The sequence below is a fragment of the Protomyctophum bolini genome (assembly GCF_963924005.1).
Source record: "Protomyctophum bolini genome assembly, chromosome: 17".
In the NCBI taxonomy this organism is placed as follows: Eukaryota; Metazoa; Chordata; class Actinopteri; order Myctophiformes; family Myctophidae; genus Protomyctophum; species Protomyctophum bolini.
In genome coordinates this window covers 14589984-14604280 of record NC_137878.1, presented here as the reverse complement: position 1 = coordinate 14604280, position 14297 = coordinate 14589984, and the positions used below count along the sequence as shown (strand labels likewise).

Genomic DNA, 14297 nt, shown 5'->3' with positions numbered 1-14297 from the left:
GTTTTACACTCCGTCCGTCCGTGTGTGTGTGTGTGTGTGTGTCCGTCCGTCCTTCTGTCCGTCCGTTACCAGCTAATCTCCGGCACCGTTGGCCCGATCCATGCTAAACTTTGTACACACTCCCTGGATGCCAACAACGAAGCTCTGCCCCAAATATTCCTCTATGGCCTGTTGTAGCGCCACCATGAGGCAGATTTAGATTAGGCAGATTACTCGTACACATTTTATCCATACATCATACAATTCGGTATACACTATCTCCATAGTCATGTGATCAACACGGATCATTTCCCATCTTCCATCCTGATTGGCTAAGATTGGCTTCCAAAGCTCACATGATTGGTCCGTTTCAAACAAAATGCCACAAATCACAAACACTGTGCAATTTCAGTGAATTTATACAAGCACATTTCCACTAGGCCGCCGACGACATGCCACTAATCTTTTTCCAAAATCAGCCTCACGGTGGTGCTATAACAGGGCAATTCCTGTTTTTACCTATAACTGCATCGATCTGTATACAACTTATGTCTGCACACGCCATGGAAAACATTTTCCTTGCATCCCTCCACATCTGCCAGTTATAGCGCCACCATGAGGCCGATTTCTGAAAAACACATTGTTTATGTTAGTCGCATAGATTTCATCCAAATCTCACGCAAATCGGTACACATGATCTCTGTAGTGATCAAGACGAGTCTGTTGGATTTCTCAGATTACACTGATTGGCTAAGATTTCCTTCCAAAGTTTTCAGGAGTGGCCCGTTTTGTACATAATGCTGCACATTTCCTGCTCATCCAGAATTCTATCCTCAGAGATGCTATCAGTGATCTGGCTCTGCATTTCTTCAACCAAATGAAGACAATTGTTGCAAAAAAAACAACAAAGAAAAAAACTTTTTTATATTACTCATAAACATTTTGCCAAACATCACACACACTCCTATCTTCCTGGTGGAGACCTGTGCCCAGAAGGGCACTTTTTCTAGTTCGTGTATCATTTATTTCTTTAATCTCTCTCTCTCTCTCTCTCTCTCTCTCTCTCTCTCTCTCTCTCTCTCTCTCTCTTTCTCGCTCTCAGCCAGATTGACCTTTTTTGATTGATTGAACACCACTATTAGTCAGAAATGTTAACAGCACAAGGCACAGTTCACAGACTAAAAGGATAACACAAAAACGATCCTGGGGTACTTGTTACTTGCGCAAGCAGAGCGCGCAAGTAATAATTTCGCTCGGTCTCTTCAAAGTGACAGCCGTCTTTTTCAACCATTTTTATGTGTATGCAAATCTGGTCCCAGCAAACCGGGCACAGATTTGCATACACATAAAAACGGTTGAAAAAGACGGCTGTCACTTTTTGGCACCAAGTAACCACAGTATACTGCTAAACAAATTACAACTACATACTCTATATGTAATGATTTATTTTTCTGTAAAAAAGTAGGTAGGTAGCAAATAGTTACACCTAATGATTATACATTTCAAACGTTCCTTCACAGAGATACTGAGATGTGACAGTTTACAGCGGTCGGAAGTACTTGCGCGCTCTGCTTGCGCACTATAGTTGGCCATTTATGGCCTACTAGTGTGCAACAAGCAAGTATGCACTCGGCAGAGTGCAGTTCTAGTTTCCATTGTGGTCCTATCCTCCTCACTTTTGTTGAACTTTATTATTGTATTATTTATATTACTACTCAGGAGTCAGGCATACAAATCAACATGATAAATATATGTTTTTTCACCAATCACTTCCCTCTATGCCAGCAGTTAAAATAGTTATCAGCCATTGTGTGGTCTGTGGTGGCGCAGAAACACACTGCCCCCTCGCTGTGTTTTGGTGTGGTAGACCGGGATGTTTTTAGTGAGACAGTGAGAGGGCTTTGTCTCCAGGTAAACACCACGACCACACTACTCCAGTGGCAGTGGTAACTGCTGGTAAAGAGGGAAATGAGGTTAAACAAGAAATGATGACAATATTTGTCAGGTGAAGCAAGCGCCGTCCCCCCACCCATATTATTATTACCAGTAAGATGCCTGAGGGCGAGAGGCGACCTCAAAGGCGATGTCACGATTGTCACGTGCACGCATCCGCCTGGCGCTATAGTTAACTGCGACCTGTTGTGTGCGACGTGTATGTTTCTGTGTCACAACCTCGCGGCCATTGTTTGCGTTCGTTTTCCGACGTTCTGTTCGTGGTTCAATCACAGCTGTTGTCGTTTTTTTGAAGGGTGCGCTGATATTGTATTAATAGGAGATGCTTTCCCAGGGAACGCTCACTTCCACAGTGCGGGGCAGGGTTTAGGAGGCAGCCAATCATGACTACGTCTACGTGATTGGCTACACGAGTTTCAGACTATACCATTGGCTTAGGGGGCAGTCAATCATGACTAGGTTGCTATTAAGAACGGGCCACCTGTTATATGTCAGGTTTCACATGTATGCCAGAAAGTGAAACACAATAAAAACACACATACAAAAAACAGCCTTCTGTATATCATCGCTTTTCAGGTAGCATTCAAATTTAATTATTTAGTTTCGAGCAGATTTGTTACATTTGATGCTTTTGTGTAACGCGGTATGTGGAGATAAGAGGTTTCTGCCCGACAGCAACGAACGAAATGGAGGGTGTATCCGGCTGCTGTCTGTCTGTCTCTGTCTGTGCGTGCATGCCAGCGTGCCTGCCGGTGTGTGTGTGTGTGTGTGTGTGTGTGTGTGTGTGTGTGAGGAGGGTGCTGAGCCGCCATGACTCCTCTCCAGATGTCAACACGTGTTTCCTCATGCATGGACAGGCTCACGCACAACATCTGTTTTTAGAGTTCTCAAATACAGCCCAAGCTCGACGGGACCCAACGGGTTATGCTAACTGGTCGGTCGAGATATTGTATGTACCGGTAATTATGATCGGGTTCAGGTAGCAGTGCTCGGGTATCCAATCCCTCGGGGTTGCTTCGGGTTGGGCCTGTTGAGACCTCGAATCTGTTCCTGTGTTTTCTGCTCCGTCTCATACGTCTCGTGCCAAGGACCCCCAACTTGAAATGTATTTGGCCGCTGACCCCCATCTGAAAATGTTTTGTATTTTGATCATTTTCAAAAAACGCTGTCACTTCGTGCCATTCTGAGAGCTTGTACATCTGCTATGTTTGAATAGCCAACATATAAATAGATGAAGTGGTTAAAGTGATTGTGATGCTACATTAACTACTTTAGCTGTGGAGCCCAAAGAACCCCTGGGGGGTACCCCACTTTGAGAACCAATGATGTAGTGTCTCATCTTGTCTCATACAGCAGTGGTTTTCAAAGTTGGGGTCTCGGGACCCCTATACACTTGGCTACACGTTGTGAGCTTGTAGATATGCTATTTTCAAAAGACCTTGAAAGAAATGTGGAATATAATATATTCCATGCTTCTTTCAAGGTCTTTAAAATGTTTCAATTACAAACATTTTAATAGGACTGCTATCATCATCCCTACCTTTATTCTCTCTACCTTATAATCCTGTCCTCCGTGACATTTCATCTCTGGGCGGAAACCTCTTATCTCCATATTTTAACTTTTTGTGTGCGTTATTTTTTTGTAAAAAAAAGCCCTACTTGATTACACTACGGCGTTACACGAAAACATCAAAAGTAGCAGATCCGCAAGCTTGACACCTTTGCTGTTTTTGAATTTTAAGTTTTGCAGTTGCACATATGAGGTTTCCACCAGACATAGACGGTATTATAATTCACTTCCTCTCCTCTGTCGGTTCAAAACTTCACTTCTGAATTCATTTCAGTCAGTTTTTTTAATTATTATTTAATTGGGTCCTTATTATTCATTACACAGTTCATTCAATATGCTCTTTTCATTACACAAATTATCAGAGAGAGAGAGAGAGAGAGAGAGAGAGAGGGGGGGAAAAAACAGTACAGCTGAAGTGCCCAAAATATATACATCGTGAAATATTTAAAAGCGGGGGAAAGATGCTGTCCAATTAGTGCCTCTTTTTGGTTTTAGCTAGTAGCGATGAACAAATAAATGTCAAGTACATGAGATTCATACTCTTATTCGCTGGTTCACTGGCAATTCAACATGAAATACCAACAAACCCATCAACATGAAAAAATACCAACAAATATCACAAAATACAGAGTACACACAGTGCCGTTAGAAAACTGCAGACTATTATGCTCAGTAAAAAAATAGTATGAATGTATCCATTTGTACACTATTACTATTAGAGTGCTTGTTCAGCAACTGGGGTATTCCCTTCCCATCTCTCCAGCTCTTTAGGAAAACAGAAAATATATTCTCAGGTCGGGATACCAGTTTAATCCAAACAGGAGAGAGAACTCATGACATTGAAGCGATTAAACAAAAACAAAAATGTACAGACAAAATTGAAGCTGACAAATGGGTCAGCTTCGACAAATGGGTCAGCTTCGATGAAATTGGCAGCCCACCTCGAAATGTATTTTCTGTTTACCAAAGACCCGAAGAGACGGGGAGAGAGTGGTATGCCGAGCCATTTAGTTTCATTATTTCCCATGCAGACAAATAAACAACTTTTGACAATCAACGTTTGACTGTTGCACATGCGGACAAACGAACGACCATTTTCTGGTTGATGTTGCCCTGTGCAGACAAAGACATTAAGACCCACGACTCAGACGAGGACACCACAGCGGCCACTGTGCCCGTGGCCGCCGGAGGCGTGGTGGTGGCCCCGGGCGCCACGGGGACGACGGGCCCGCTCCGCCCCGGCACCCAGTCGGCCTTCCTGGGCCCGCTGCTCTGGGAGAGGACCCTGCCGTGCGACGGAGGCCTGTTCCAGCTCCAGTACATGGACCTGGAGGAGTTCCTGACAGAGAACGGCATGGGCATGCACAGCGCCAGCGCCAGCTCCACCACCGCCCAGATCCCCTCGCAGGTGAGTCCCACACACTCCCATTTGGCTGTTGTTGCCGGGCAGAAACCTCTTATTATCTCCGTATTCAAACTTTTTGTGTTTTGTTTTATTTATTTTAATCTGTAAATGAATGCCCTATACTTGATCAAAAGTAGCAGATCCACAAGCTTGAAACTCATTTTGAGCTTGTAGATCCGTTACTTTTGCTATTTCTGAATTTGAACGCTGAAAAGTCACAGTTTTGGACAAATGAGGTTTCCACCCGACAAGTCACAGAGATGATTTGTAAAGCAGAACCTTTAGGGTTGATATGCTGACTCTGAGCATGAATGCTCTTTTTCAGCGACACCTTGCACAATCACACATGCAGGCACACACATTAAAACCTGGGAGCTGACCAGTACGACCACAGTCTTGAGGCCTTTTCAGACGGGGAGTGTGTGACGCAGACGTTGTTGCCTGGATCAATGACAGGTCTGCCCCAGGTCTGCTCATGGCGGGTGAGACTTGCGTAGCGTAAAAGAAAAAACAACCTTAACACAATCCAGGACTAGTCAATTTCACGGGACCACGCCCACAAAATTACGCTTGTGTTAACTTGTCACCCCTCAACTTCTCTGCGTCTAAAATATACGCACGGCTCTCATTGAAAATCAATTACTAGCCGCCTTTATCGCTGCCCAACTGAAAGGACCTTTAAACTGTTGGCCACCGGGCAGCTCCACTGGAGCAGTTCGGGACGTTCCGCACCTTGCTCAAGGGCACTTCATTACAGGAACCTTATCCAAAGCACAGGCACCGACTGACAAGAATTAAAAGGAGAATTAAAGCAAAGCCAACGAGAGAGAAGGGGGGGGGGGGGACTGAAGAGACAGAGATGGGTGGGGTGGTGTGGGAGTAGATGGGTAGGGGCTACATGTACGACGGAGGAAATCTAGGAGGAAATTACTTTTTTATTTGGAATAGAGTCACTTCGTTTAACAGTCTGCTGCTATAAACGAAAAGCACATAACGTTTGGTCATACAACTGCTCGGTCTGGCACAGGTCCAAGATCCGTCCCCGTCCCCGCCACTGTTGGAGAGAGAGTAGAAATTAAATCAGGACGAACACCCCTCCCCTTTCCCTCTTTTTTGGGCCGTTTGTTTTTGTTATTAATCACTTGAGTTTGGAGGTTCTTTTACGTCGTCACACTGGCACTGTTACACGCATTCACACTTGGGAGCTGGCTGCTGTCCCTGACACCGCCACAGGTATTCCACTGTTCCACTGTGCTACTTTACTGAGAGGGACAGATGGGGGGAAGCGAGGCATCGTAGCTGCTGCAGGTACAGTAGGTAGGTACCCCAGTGGCTTTGAGACACTGCCTCCATAACTGAGTCACAGGCTCACTCCACAAATCCAAGCCAATAGCAAGAGTGACCGGCATAAACAAAACACAACAAAACACTCTCTCTGGGTCAGTCAGTCCCCCCCACCCTCCCCCCATTCAAAAAGGACAAAATTAGTATGGCTATGAAGCATCAACTAGACTGTGAAAATGTACTAATTTATTCCCCAAAAAAAGGGCTGGCACCTATTAATCAACTATAATTCTCAGGTGCAGAAATGACCTAAAGACTACTTCTCTCTACACGTGCAGCCTCCCCCCCACTGGAGCACATAATCAGTGTCACGTTGTGTTGCATTAGAACTTTTTCTTTTTGAGTGCATTGACAGTGCATTGTGTGTGTGCATTGTCACTTCTCACTAGTTCCATCAACCAAAGTGAATGATTACTCACTGATCACAACTGTCACACAATTTAATACATCTCTGGAATGTTTTTGACGGAGCTGAGTGTGACGTGTGCTTCAGTGGGGACAGAGATTCCTTACTGTGGTTTCCAACGCTACGTGAACCACCGCAAAATTTATGAGATTTCCTCCAGAAATGTATCAAAATATGACTTAGTATCATAAACAACAATAAAGTCACCTCCCTGACAGAATCCCCTGACTCATTTTATTTTGTATTTCTGGAACAGTTCTTAAAAAACGTCTACTCCCGTGAAAGATTTTGTGCCGGAGACCCCCATAAGAGACGATTTGTGTTGGTAAATATTTTCAACCATTTTCAAAATTACATTTCAGCATAAAAGTATATAAAATAGGTGATAAAACAAAGCTGTTCCACATCTTGCTGGGGGCCCCCTCGAGGTTACCGTGGGGGTCCCCGGTACCCCACATTGAGATGAATCCGGTCTAACGCCTCCTCTCCTCTTCCCCCACTCCTCCTCACAGAGCTCCCAGTCGGCGGTGCCCAACCAGAGCTCCCAGTGTCCTCCGTCCTCCCCTCCTCCCTGCTCATCCTCTTCATCCATCTCCTCCTCCTCCTCGTCCTCCTCCCTGATCGGACTGGAGACGGTGGTGCAACCGCAGCAGCAAGGCATGCTGGGAGGGCCTGAGTGTCTACGCGGTGAGTGAACTGGTCTCTCTCTGTGTGTGTGTGTGTGTGTGTGTGTGTGTGTGTGTGCGTGTGCACGTACGGTGTGTACTGTATATATATATACGGTATATAGTATAGTATAGTAGATTTTGAGAAATGACACATTGTGAGGACAAATCTTCCTGGTCCTCACAAAATAAATGGCTCTTTTCTATTGTAAGAGTTAAGTGCCCTGCTGACCACGATAAGGACAATTTATGTGAGCAGCCACGCTGACAAACGATGAGTTCTGTAAACAGTGGCACCAAACACGGCACGTAGCACAGTCCAGCTGTGCAATAGGATATATGGTTAATTAGACTCTGGTAATTAATTATGGCTTCATAATAGTCTGCTCATCTCCGTTACAAACAAAACGTTATGGGGGTGACAAATTGTGTCCCAGATGTCCGATGTATTTTGAATGGTTGTCAATGCTGCTATCGTTCATATATAGAAGTGTGTCTGTCTGTGTTTTCACGGTTCAAGTGTTCTTCATTGTTACATCATCTGTACGGGTACAATTATTTTGTTCTGGAGACCTCCGATATTATAGCAGTAATAATAATACACAAACTGTATATATAATACAACAAATCAAGGGAATAAAAAATGAATAATTATAGAATCAAAGTACAGAATATATCGAGACAGTTTGGTTTGTCCGTTGTGGTGCTGTGTGCAACGTTCTTACTAACTGAGATATAAACCATCCATGCCAGTGTCATTGGGTGGGTGGCTGTGACTCAGGAGGTAGAGCAGGTCGTCCAATGATCCCTGGGTCGGCGGTTCGAATCCTGGCTCTTCCTGTCCACATGTCCTTGGGCAAGACTCTGAACCCTACATTGCCTCCAATGAGTTAGTCGGTTTGAGCGTGCCACCATTGGTGTGTAGATGTGGGAAGTGAGGACGCTGGTGTCGACTGTTCCCCGCTTCACCTCCCAATGTATGAATGAATGAACCATTGTAAAGTGCTTTGAGCACTTGGAAAAGTGCTATAAAAATGCAATGCATTGCCTCAGATAACAGGCTACTCTCCCCAGATTTGTAATCATTGTAGAACTGTTGTTCGTATCAAAGGTTCAAAAGGTTATTTCTGAATAGCTGAAGTATAAAATGGGGTTAAGGAAGTGGTTAGAATGAACCCATTCAAGGACCTCCCAGGGAGTCCCCGGAAACCCACATTGAGAACCACTGCTGTATCAAAAAGTCCTCAGATTCAGCCACAGCCACCTTTGCTCCTGATAAGAAACGCCGTAATCATGCATGAAATGTACACGTGAAGATGATTGAAAGAGGCCGATCATTTCTGAGATTTACAGTGGAACAGTAAAATCCTCATGCTAGCTCTGATAGCGTGGGTTCCATTTTAAACCAATGTGTTTGGCATCACAGAATTCCAACGTGACACCATGGCTAATTTCAGAGTTATGTTTAACAGGAGGAGTAAAAAAGAGAAAAGATGTGTAAAATGAATTTGTCGAACCGCTGTTACAAAGATGCTGTTTTACACGAGAGAGAGAGAGAGAGAGAGAGAGAGAGATACATATAGACTATACAGGGAAGGGACACGTTCCACACAAAGGTATAACTCGATAGGAGCAGTCCATTTTTAGGATTCTAAGAATCTCTACTGGAACATTGTGTATTTTTTTCTCTCCCCTGTGTGTTCTTTTCTTATTGTGAATCATAAACGGCGATCCAGTTTTACAGCCGTAACGTGCTCGTATAACGTGCCATGTCAATGACACGTTGTGAGCTTGTAGCTCGGCTATTTTCCTGCAGGGCTGCGTGACGCCGCCGTGCGACGCAGCATAAATTAGGGCTTTTTTTTACGCCGTGAAGAAAGTGGCAGCCCACTGCCTGCCTGCCTGCCTGCCTGGCCAGCTGAACAGCTGGAGAGTGGCGACACTGTGCTGTTTGCAAAATGTGAGACACGCTCACATAGTTCTCTGTGCTGCTCTGCTTCATGGAGGGAAAATAAGGTGGAAAGGGGGGGGGGGGGGGGGTGTGTGAAAAACAAATGTCATGATTATTGTGGCAAAAGTAATTGCGATTTACGATATTATCTCGATAATCAAAATATAAACAGAAACGGAAAAGAGTGCAGAGCCCTGGGGAACTCCGGTCAACCATATGGGTTTTAAGTGTAGGCTACTGTGTGCAACAGCACACCGAAAATAGTATATATTTGTATGCATCCATTAAATCACCATCTTAAATGTTAATGTAATACAAACCCGTCTGTGCATGCGTGCGTGTGTGCAAATTTGCATGGAAGCTAATCTGTTTTTGTGAGGATTTGTATGCGTTTGTGCAGACGTACGTATGTGTGCACTTAGATGCATGCATACCTATGTGCGCACTGTGCATGCAGTTCTTTGGTGTCTTGTGTGTACATGCGCACACACCGTTATGTCAGTCTGTATGCTTTTATTTGCACATGCATGCAAGGAGTTGTTTGTGCGCATGTCTGTATATCGATGCATGCATTAGTGTATGCCTGTGCACTTGTGCAAGTGTGTATTTGCGTGTGTGTGTGTGTGTGTGTGTGTGTGTGTGTGTGTGTGTGTGTCATGCTACTCAGTAGATGACTGTGCATGCATGTTTGTGTATGTTCAGTATGTACAGTCTGTGTGAATGCTTGCATGCAATTATGTAGGCTATACATGCATGTGTGCGAGCGCGAGTATGTTGGTCTCTGAGAGTGTCTGTGTTTGAATGCATTTGCACAACCGTGTGTGTGCTCTGGTGCATGTGCTGTTTGTATGCCTTGCCAAAAGTGCGTGTGTGTGCGTGCGTGAGTATGTGCGCTATTCTGAATTCTAAACACGTGACGAAGGCCAGCTGAACGTGATGCATGCATCCAGCCAGAAATGCGGCTGCAGTGTTTCGGTAGCTGTAGAGTTTTAACTACAAATATTACCATTGCTAGCATCAGCCTGAATAACTGACGCTCAGAGGTGAGACAGACAGACAGACAGAGACAGACAGACAGACAGACAGACAGACAGACAGACAGACAGACAGACAGAGAGGTCAGTCAGTCAGTCACAAAGAAATGACTGAAATTGCATGTACAACTGACTGGCATGGTACTATTGCCTATAGATATACTGTCACAGATATAAATGAGAGAAAGAGTGCAACAACAACAGATCCTGTTAGAAACATGAGAGGCTAAAATAGAAGTGCAGGTCAATGGGACTTAGTTTTTAAAAATAGCACGTATCCACTCACGCGTCCACTGAATAAATAAATCCACTGTGAGTATCCGTCCACGCACCTGCTTTATTTTACACGCTGTGTGCGTTTTTAATCTGTTTGTTGAGATATATATAAAAAAATAAAACTGTGCTTCCTGATTATAAGTTAATCGGTAGAATCACAGCTAATACGATAATGCCTGACTCGATCATATCGTTTCTGTCGGGTGGAAACCTCATCTGTCTAAAACTTTTCATGGTTTAAAAAATAGCAAAAGTGGCAGATCTACAAGCTCAGAACGTGTCAACGTTTCAAGCTTGTAGATCTGCTACTTTGGATGCTTTTGACGCTGTAGTAGGATCCAGTGGGGTGTTAATTTACGAAAAAACACAAATATGGTGATAAGAGGTTTCTGCCCAGCGACAGCAGCGATTTGCTGCTGACAGACATGCGGTCAGTACCACACCAATACATAATGCACAGTGTGAAGCCTGAGAAGGCACTGAGGTAAACGCACCTTTTTTCCGGATCCACATTGTATCCTCTCTGAGTTAAATGGACCCTGAGGATTTTACTGTGTAGATACCTGCATTTGCATGCCTCGCATATCGCCTCTAATCTGTGGCGCTGATAACTACTGATCCAGACCAGATGAACTCTCTGACCCGCAGATTGACGAAAAAGCTTGATTGACTCAACAATCAATGGTGCCGAGGGGGCTTATCTAAATAATTGCCAAAACTCTAACTAACTTTTAATGAATATCGTTTCCCAAAAGTAGCAGATCTACAAGGTCGAAACACGGTGTGAACTATTTGAAGTTGCATGACCATGTTTTGGACATTTCAACCCGACAGAGACGGTATAGAAAAGAATAATGATTTACAACTGCATGTTTTTGTTTTTTTAAACGTCGCAAAATGTGTTTTCATCGTGACACAGATGAATAGTAATTTAAAGTATTATACTGCATTAGTTCCATTGATCCAAGCGAGGAAATCAGTCGATGGATCATTACATGCACACGGCCTGTCCACCCATCTGACCACTTAACAGCCCGTGGTCAGCTTTAAAGAAGTGGGCCTTGGACCACAAAAAGGTTGAGAACCACTGATCTAAACTACAGTATCCAATGTAATTCATTTGTTATAATACATCAATCTGAAAACCCATTGGCAAAGAATAGGAAAAACAGCGGCCTCTGCTGTTTGTTTCCTTTGAATTTGCCTGGATAACAGGATGTTGGCCCGTTCAGTCCGCCCTCAGCACTCCTCTTCCTGTGGGGCGCCCATGTTTTCATTCCCTCTGTCAACAATGTACACGCGTTCTGAGTGCCCCGGCCGACAGATTCAGCAGCGCAGCTCGGAATCTGTTCTTGATAGATTAATAATGTATCAACTTCTCTCACCTGAGAATTGGATGGTTTCTTTTCTGCTATAAGATGTTTTTGAGTGGTTAATGCAGGAGAGTTATAGGCAGACCATGGTTCGTTTCTTTGATCCGCACCAGTGTTTGTATGCACGTTCACACCAGCCGAACCAAAGGGGTAAGCGGACCATGGTCCGTTTTAAACGTTTTTAAACCAAACAGTCCTGGTGTGAATGCGCCCTAAATCTCATTGTTTCACCTGTCGACAAGCGTGCAGGCAGCAAAAGAAACAAATCAAAACATTGGCGTCGCATGCAGCGACAGTGCAGCGCGTGCATTACGCAGTCAGGCGGAGGACACAGGTGGAACTCGTTGTGTGCGTGCGTGCAAATTTCAAACATGCAGGAAATCCAGAGTGCGTGCGATTTTGCTGAAACATGCAAATGAACGCATGGCCCCGCTGCCTCAGATCCGCTGCCATAAATAACACTCACATGCACACATTAGCACTCGTCCACGAGCAGCCACCAAGCGATGTGAGGCGAGGTGAAATGTGTGGTGCGATTAGAAATTAGATTCGCCTCGTGTTAACCCCTCGCGCCCCTGTTCTGGGGGGAGGAGATGCATTTTCCCAAATAAATAGTCAATCTACAAGCTCACGGCGCTTGAGGCGGGGAAAAAGAGCCCAGTTTACTGAGTACATACAGTACAGTGGTTCTCAAACAGTGGTCCGGGGACCACCAGTGGTCCTTGAGGGGCTTCCAGGTGGTCCCCAGCTAAATGATGGAGAGTTGGTAACCAAATTGACCCTTATAGATCACTGCACACCCGGGTTCATTTGGTTTCATTTTAGACTTAGAGTTATTTTTTTGTTAAAAATCAGCATTATTTATTTAATTTATTTTAGAAATCCACACAATTGAATAATGTAGAATAATTGTTATTTTGATCATCATTTACCTACAGTATGGTATCAACAGCAATACAGCAAAATCTTATCCAATGATAACAAAATGTAATGTTGTTCTGGGTCCGCAAGGCTAATTCTCATCAAATGGTGTTCTGTGGCTCAAATGGCAAATAATTAACGGACCTCGATATGAAACAGGTTTGAAAACCACTGGATGAACTGGTTTAGTAGCATTAAATATTCTGTGGTGGTGGCAGAGGATGATGAGATGCAAAACTGCGAGTCAGCAAGGAGTTAAACTAGACACTGACTTTGCAGTCCTGATACACTGCACAGACAGGGAGGAGGAGGGGGAGAGAGAGAGAGAGAGAGAGAGAGAGAGAGAGAGAGAGATTGCTAGAAGGGGAGTGTTCTTTTTGCATGTTTTGAAATATCCCTGCTCTCTCTCTCTCTCTCTCTCTCGCCTGTGTCTCTGTGTCTCTCTCCCTCCCTCGCTCACACGATCGAGCCATGTGCAGGAGCGACATCACGTGCCGCTGCAGAGAGCTATGGAGCGAGGAGAACAGAGAGGGGAGGGGCGGGGGGCAGAGAGAGAGAGAGAGAGAGAGTTAAGGGGAGGAGTGAGTTTCTGGAGAGAGGAGGAGGGGAGGAAGCGAGAGGAAACGTTGAAGATTACTAGGAAAGCCCTGTATCGTTGCTGTCGGGCAGAAACCTCTTATCTCTGTATTTTAACTTTTGGTGGGCTTGTATTCTTCGTAAATTAACGTCCCACTTAAACATACCACTAGTTTTGTACGTATGAGGTCTCCACCGTGACCCAGGCGATATGAACAGCGTGGGGGGGAGGGAGTTAGAGAGAGAGAGAGAGAGAGAGAGAGAGAGAATCAGCCGTAGATAGAAACCACCGTTTCCCATTGCCTGGTCGGGGGCACCACCAGGGGTCCAAAATGGACGCTTACGGATCTGTGAATCTGTGAGTGTAATTGCTGTAATAATAATTTAAAACAAATCGGTGTTCATTTAACTTGTAAAACCCAATGATTTAAACAATGGTTTGGTATACAGGGAGAGAGCAAAGAGAAGGATATGGCCACTTTAAACCAAGCATTTTGGTTCATGTCCTTATAGGCGGAAATCTCTAGATTCGTCAGAATTGTCAAAATGCCAAAATAGCCGATCTGCAAACTCCACGGGCCATTAGAATATTCTGTGTAAGTATTAAGTGTATTTTCTGTTTTCTGTTATTGTGGGGTAAAGAAAGAACTGAGTGGTGCAAATCCCCCCCCCCCTCCCCCCTCTCTCATTAGCAGGCAACAGTGCACCACTATCTCTCTCTCTGTTTCACCACTTTTGGTACTCATTGGTACTGGTGCTCATAGTCACATGAACACATGAACAAACACACGGTTGAACACGGACATTGCTGTTCCTTGGAGTGGTTGCACCACTAAAAAATGCC

The 14297-nt window shown here is 44.5% G+C and overlaps 1 protein-coding gene across 2 annotated transcripts in view; it reads left to right on the top strand.

Annotated features, from left to right (window-relative positions):
* The window catches only part of LOC308332224 (hepatic leukemia factor-like), a 42087-nt gene that overhangs the window by 4761 nt on the left and 23029 nt on the right, over nucleotides 1–14297 (top strand). Inside the window, exons 2-4 of one of the 2 annotated variants that reach the window (XM_080787980.1) lie at nucleotides 4624–4910; nucleotides 6914–6982; nucleotides 7170–7344. In XM_080787980.1, the coding sequence (XP_080644106.1) occupies nucleotides 4624–4910; nucleotides 6914–6982; nucleotides 7170–7344 (531 nt within the window). The remainder of the gene's footprint in view (nucleotides 1–4623; nucleotides 4911–6913; nucleotides 6983–7169; nucleotides 7345–14297) is intronic. The other variant, XM_080787981.1, reaches the window with a different exon arrangement.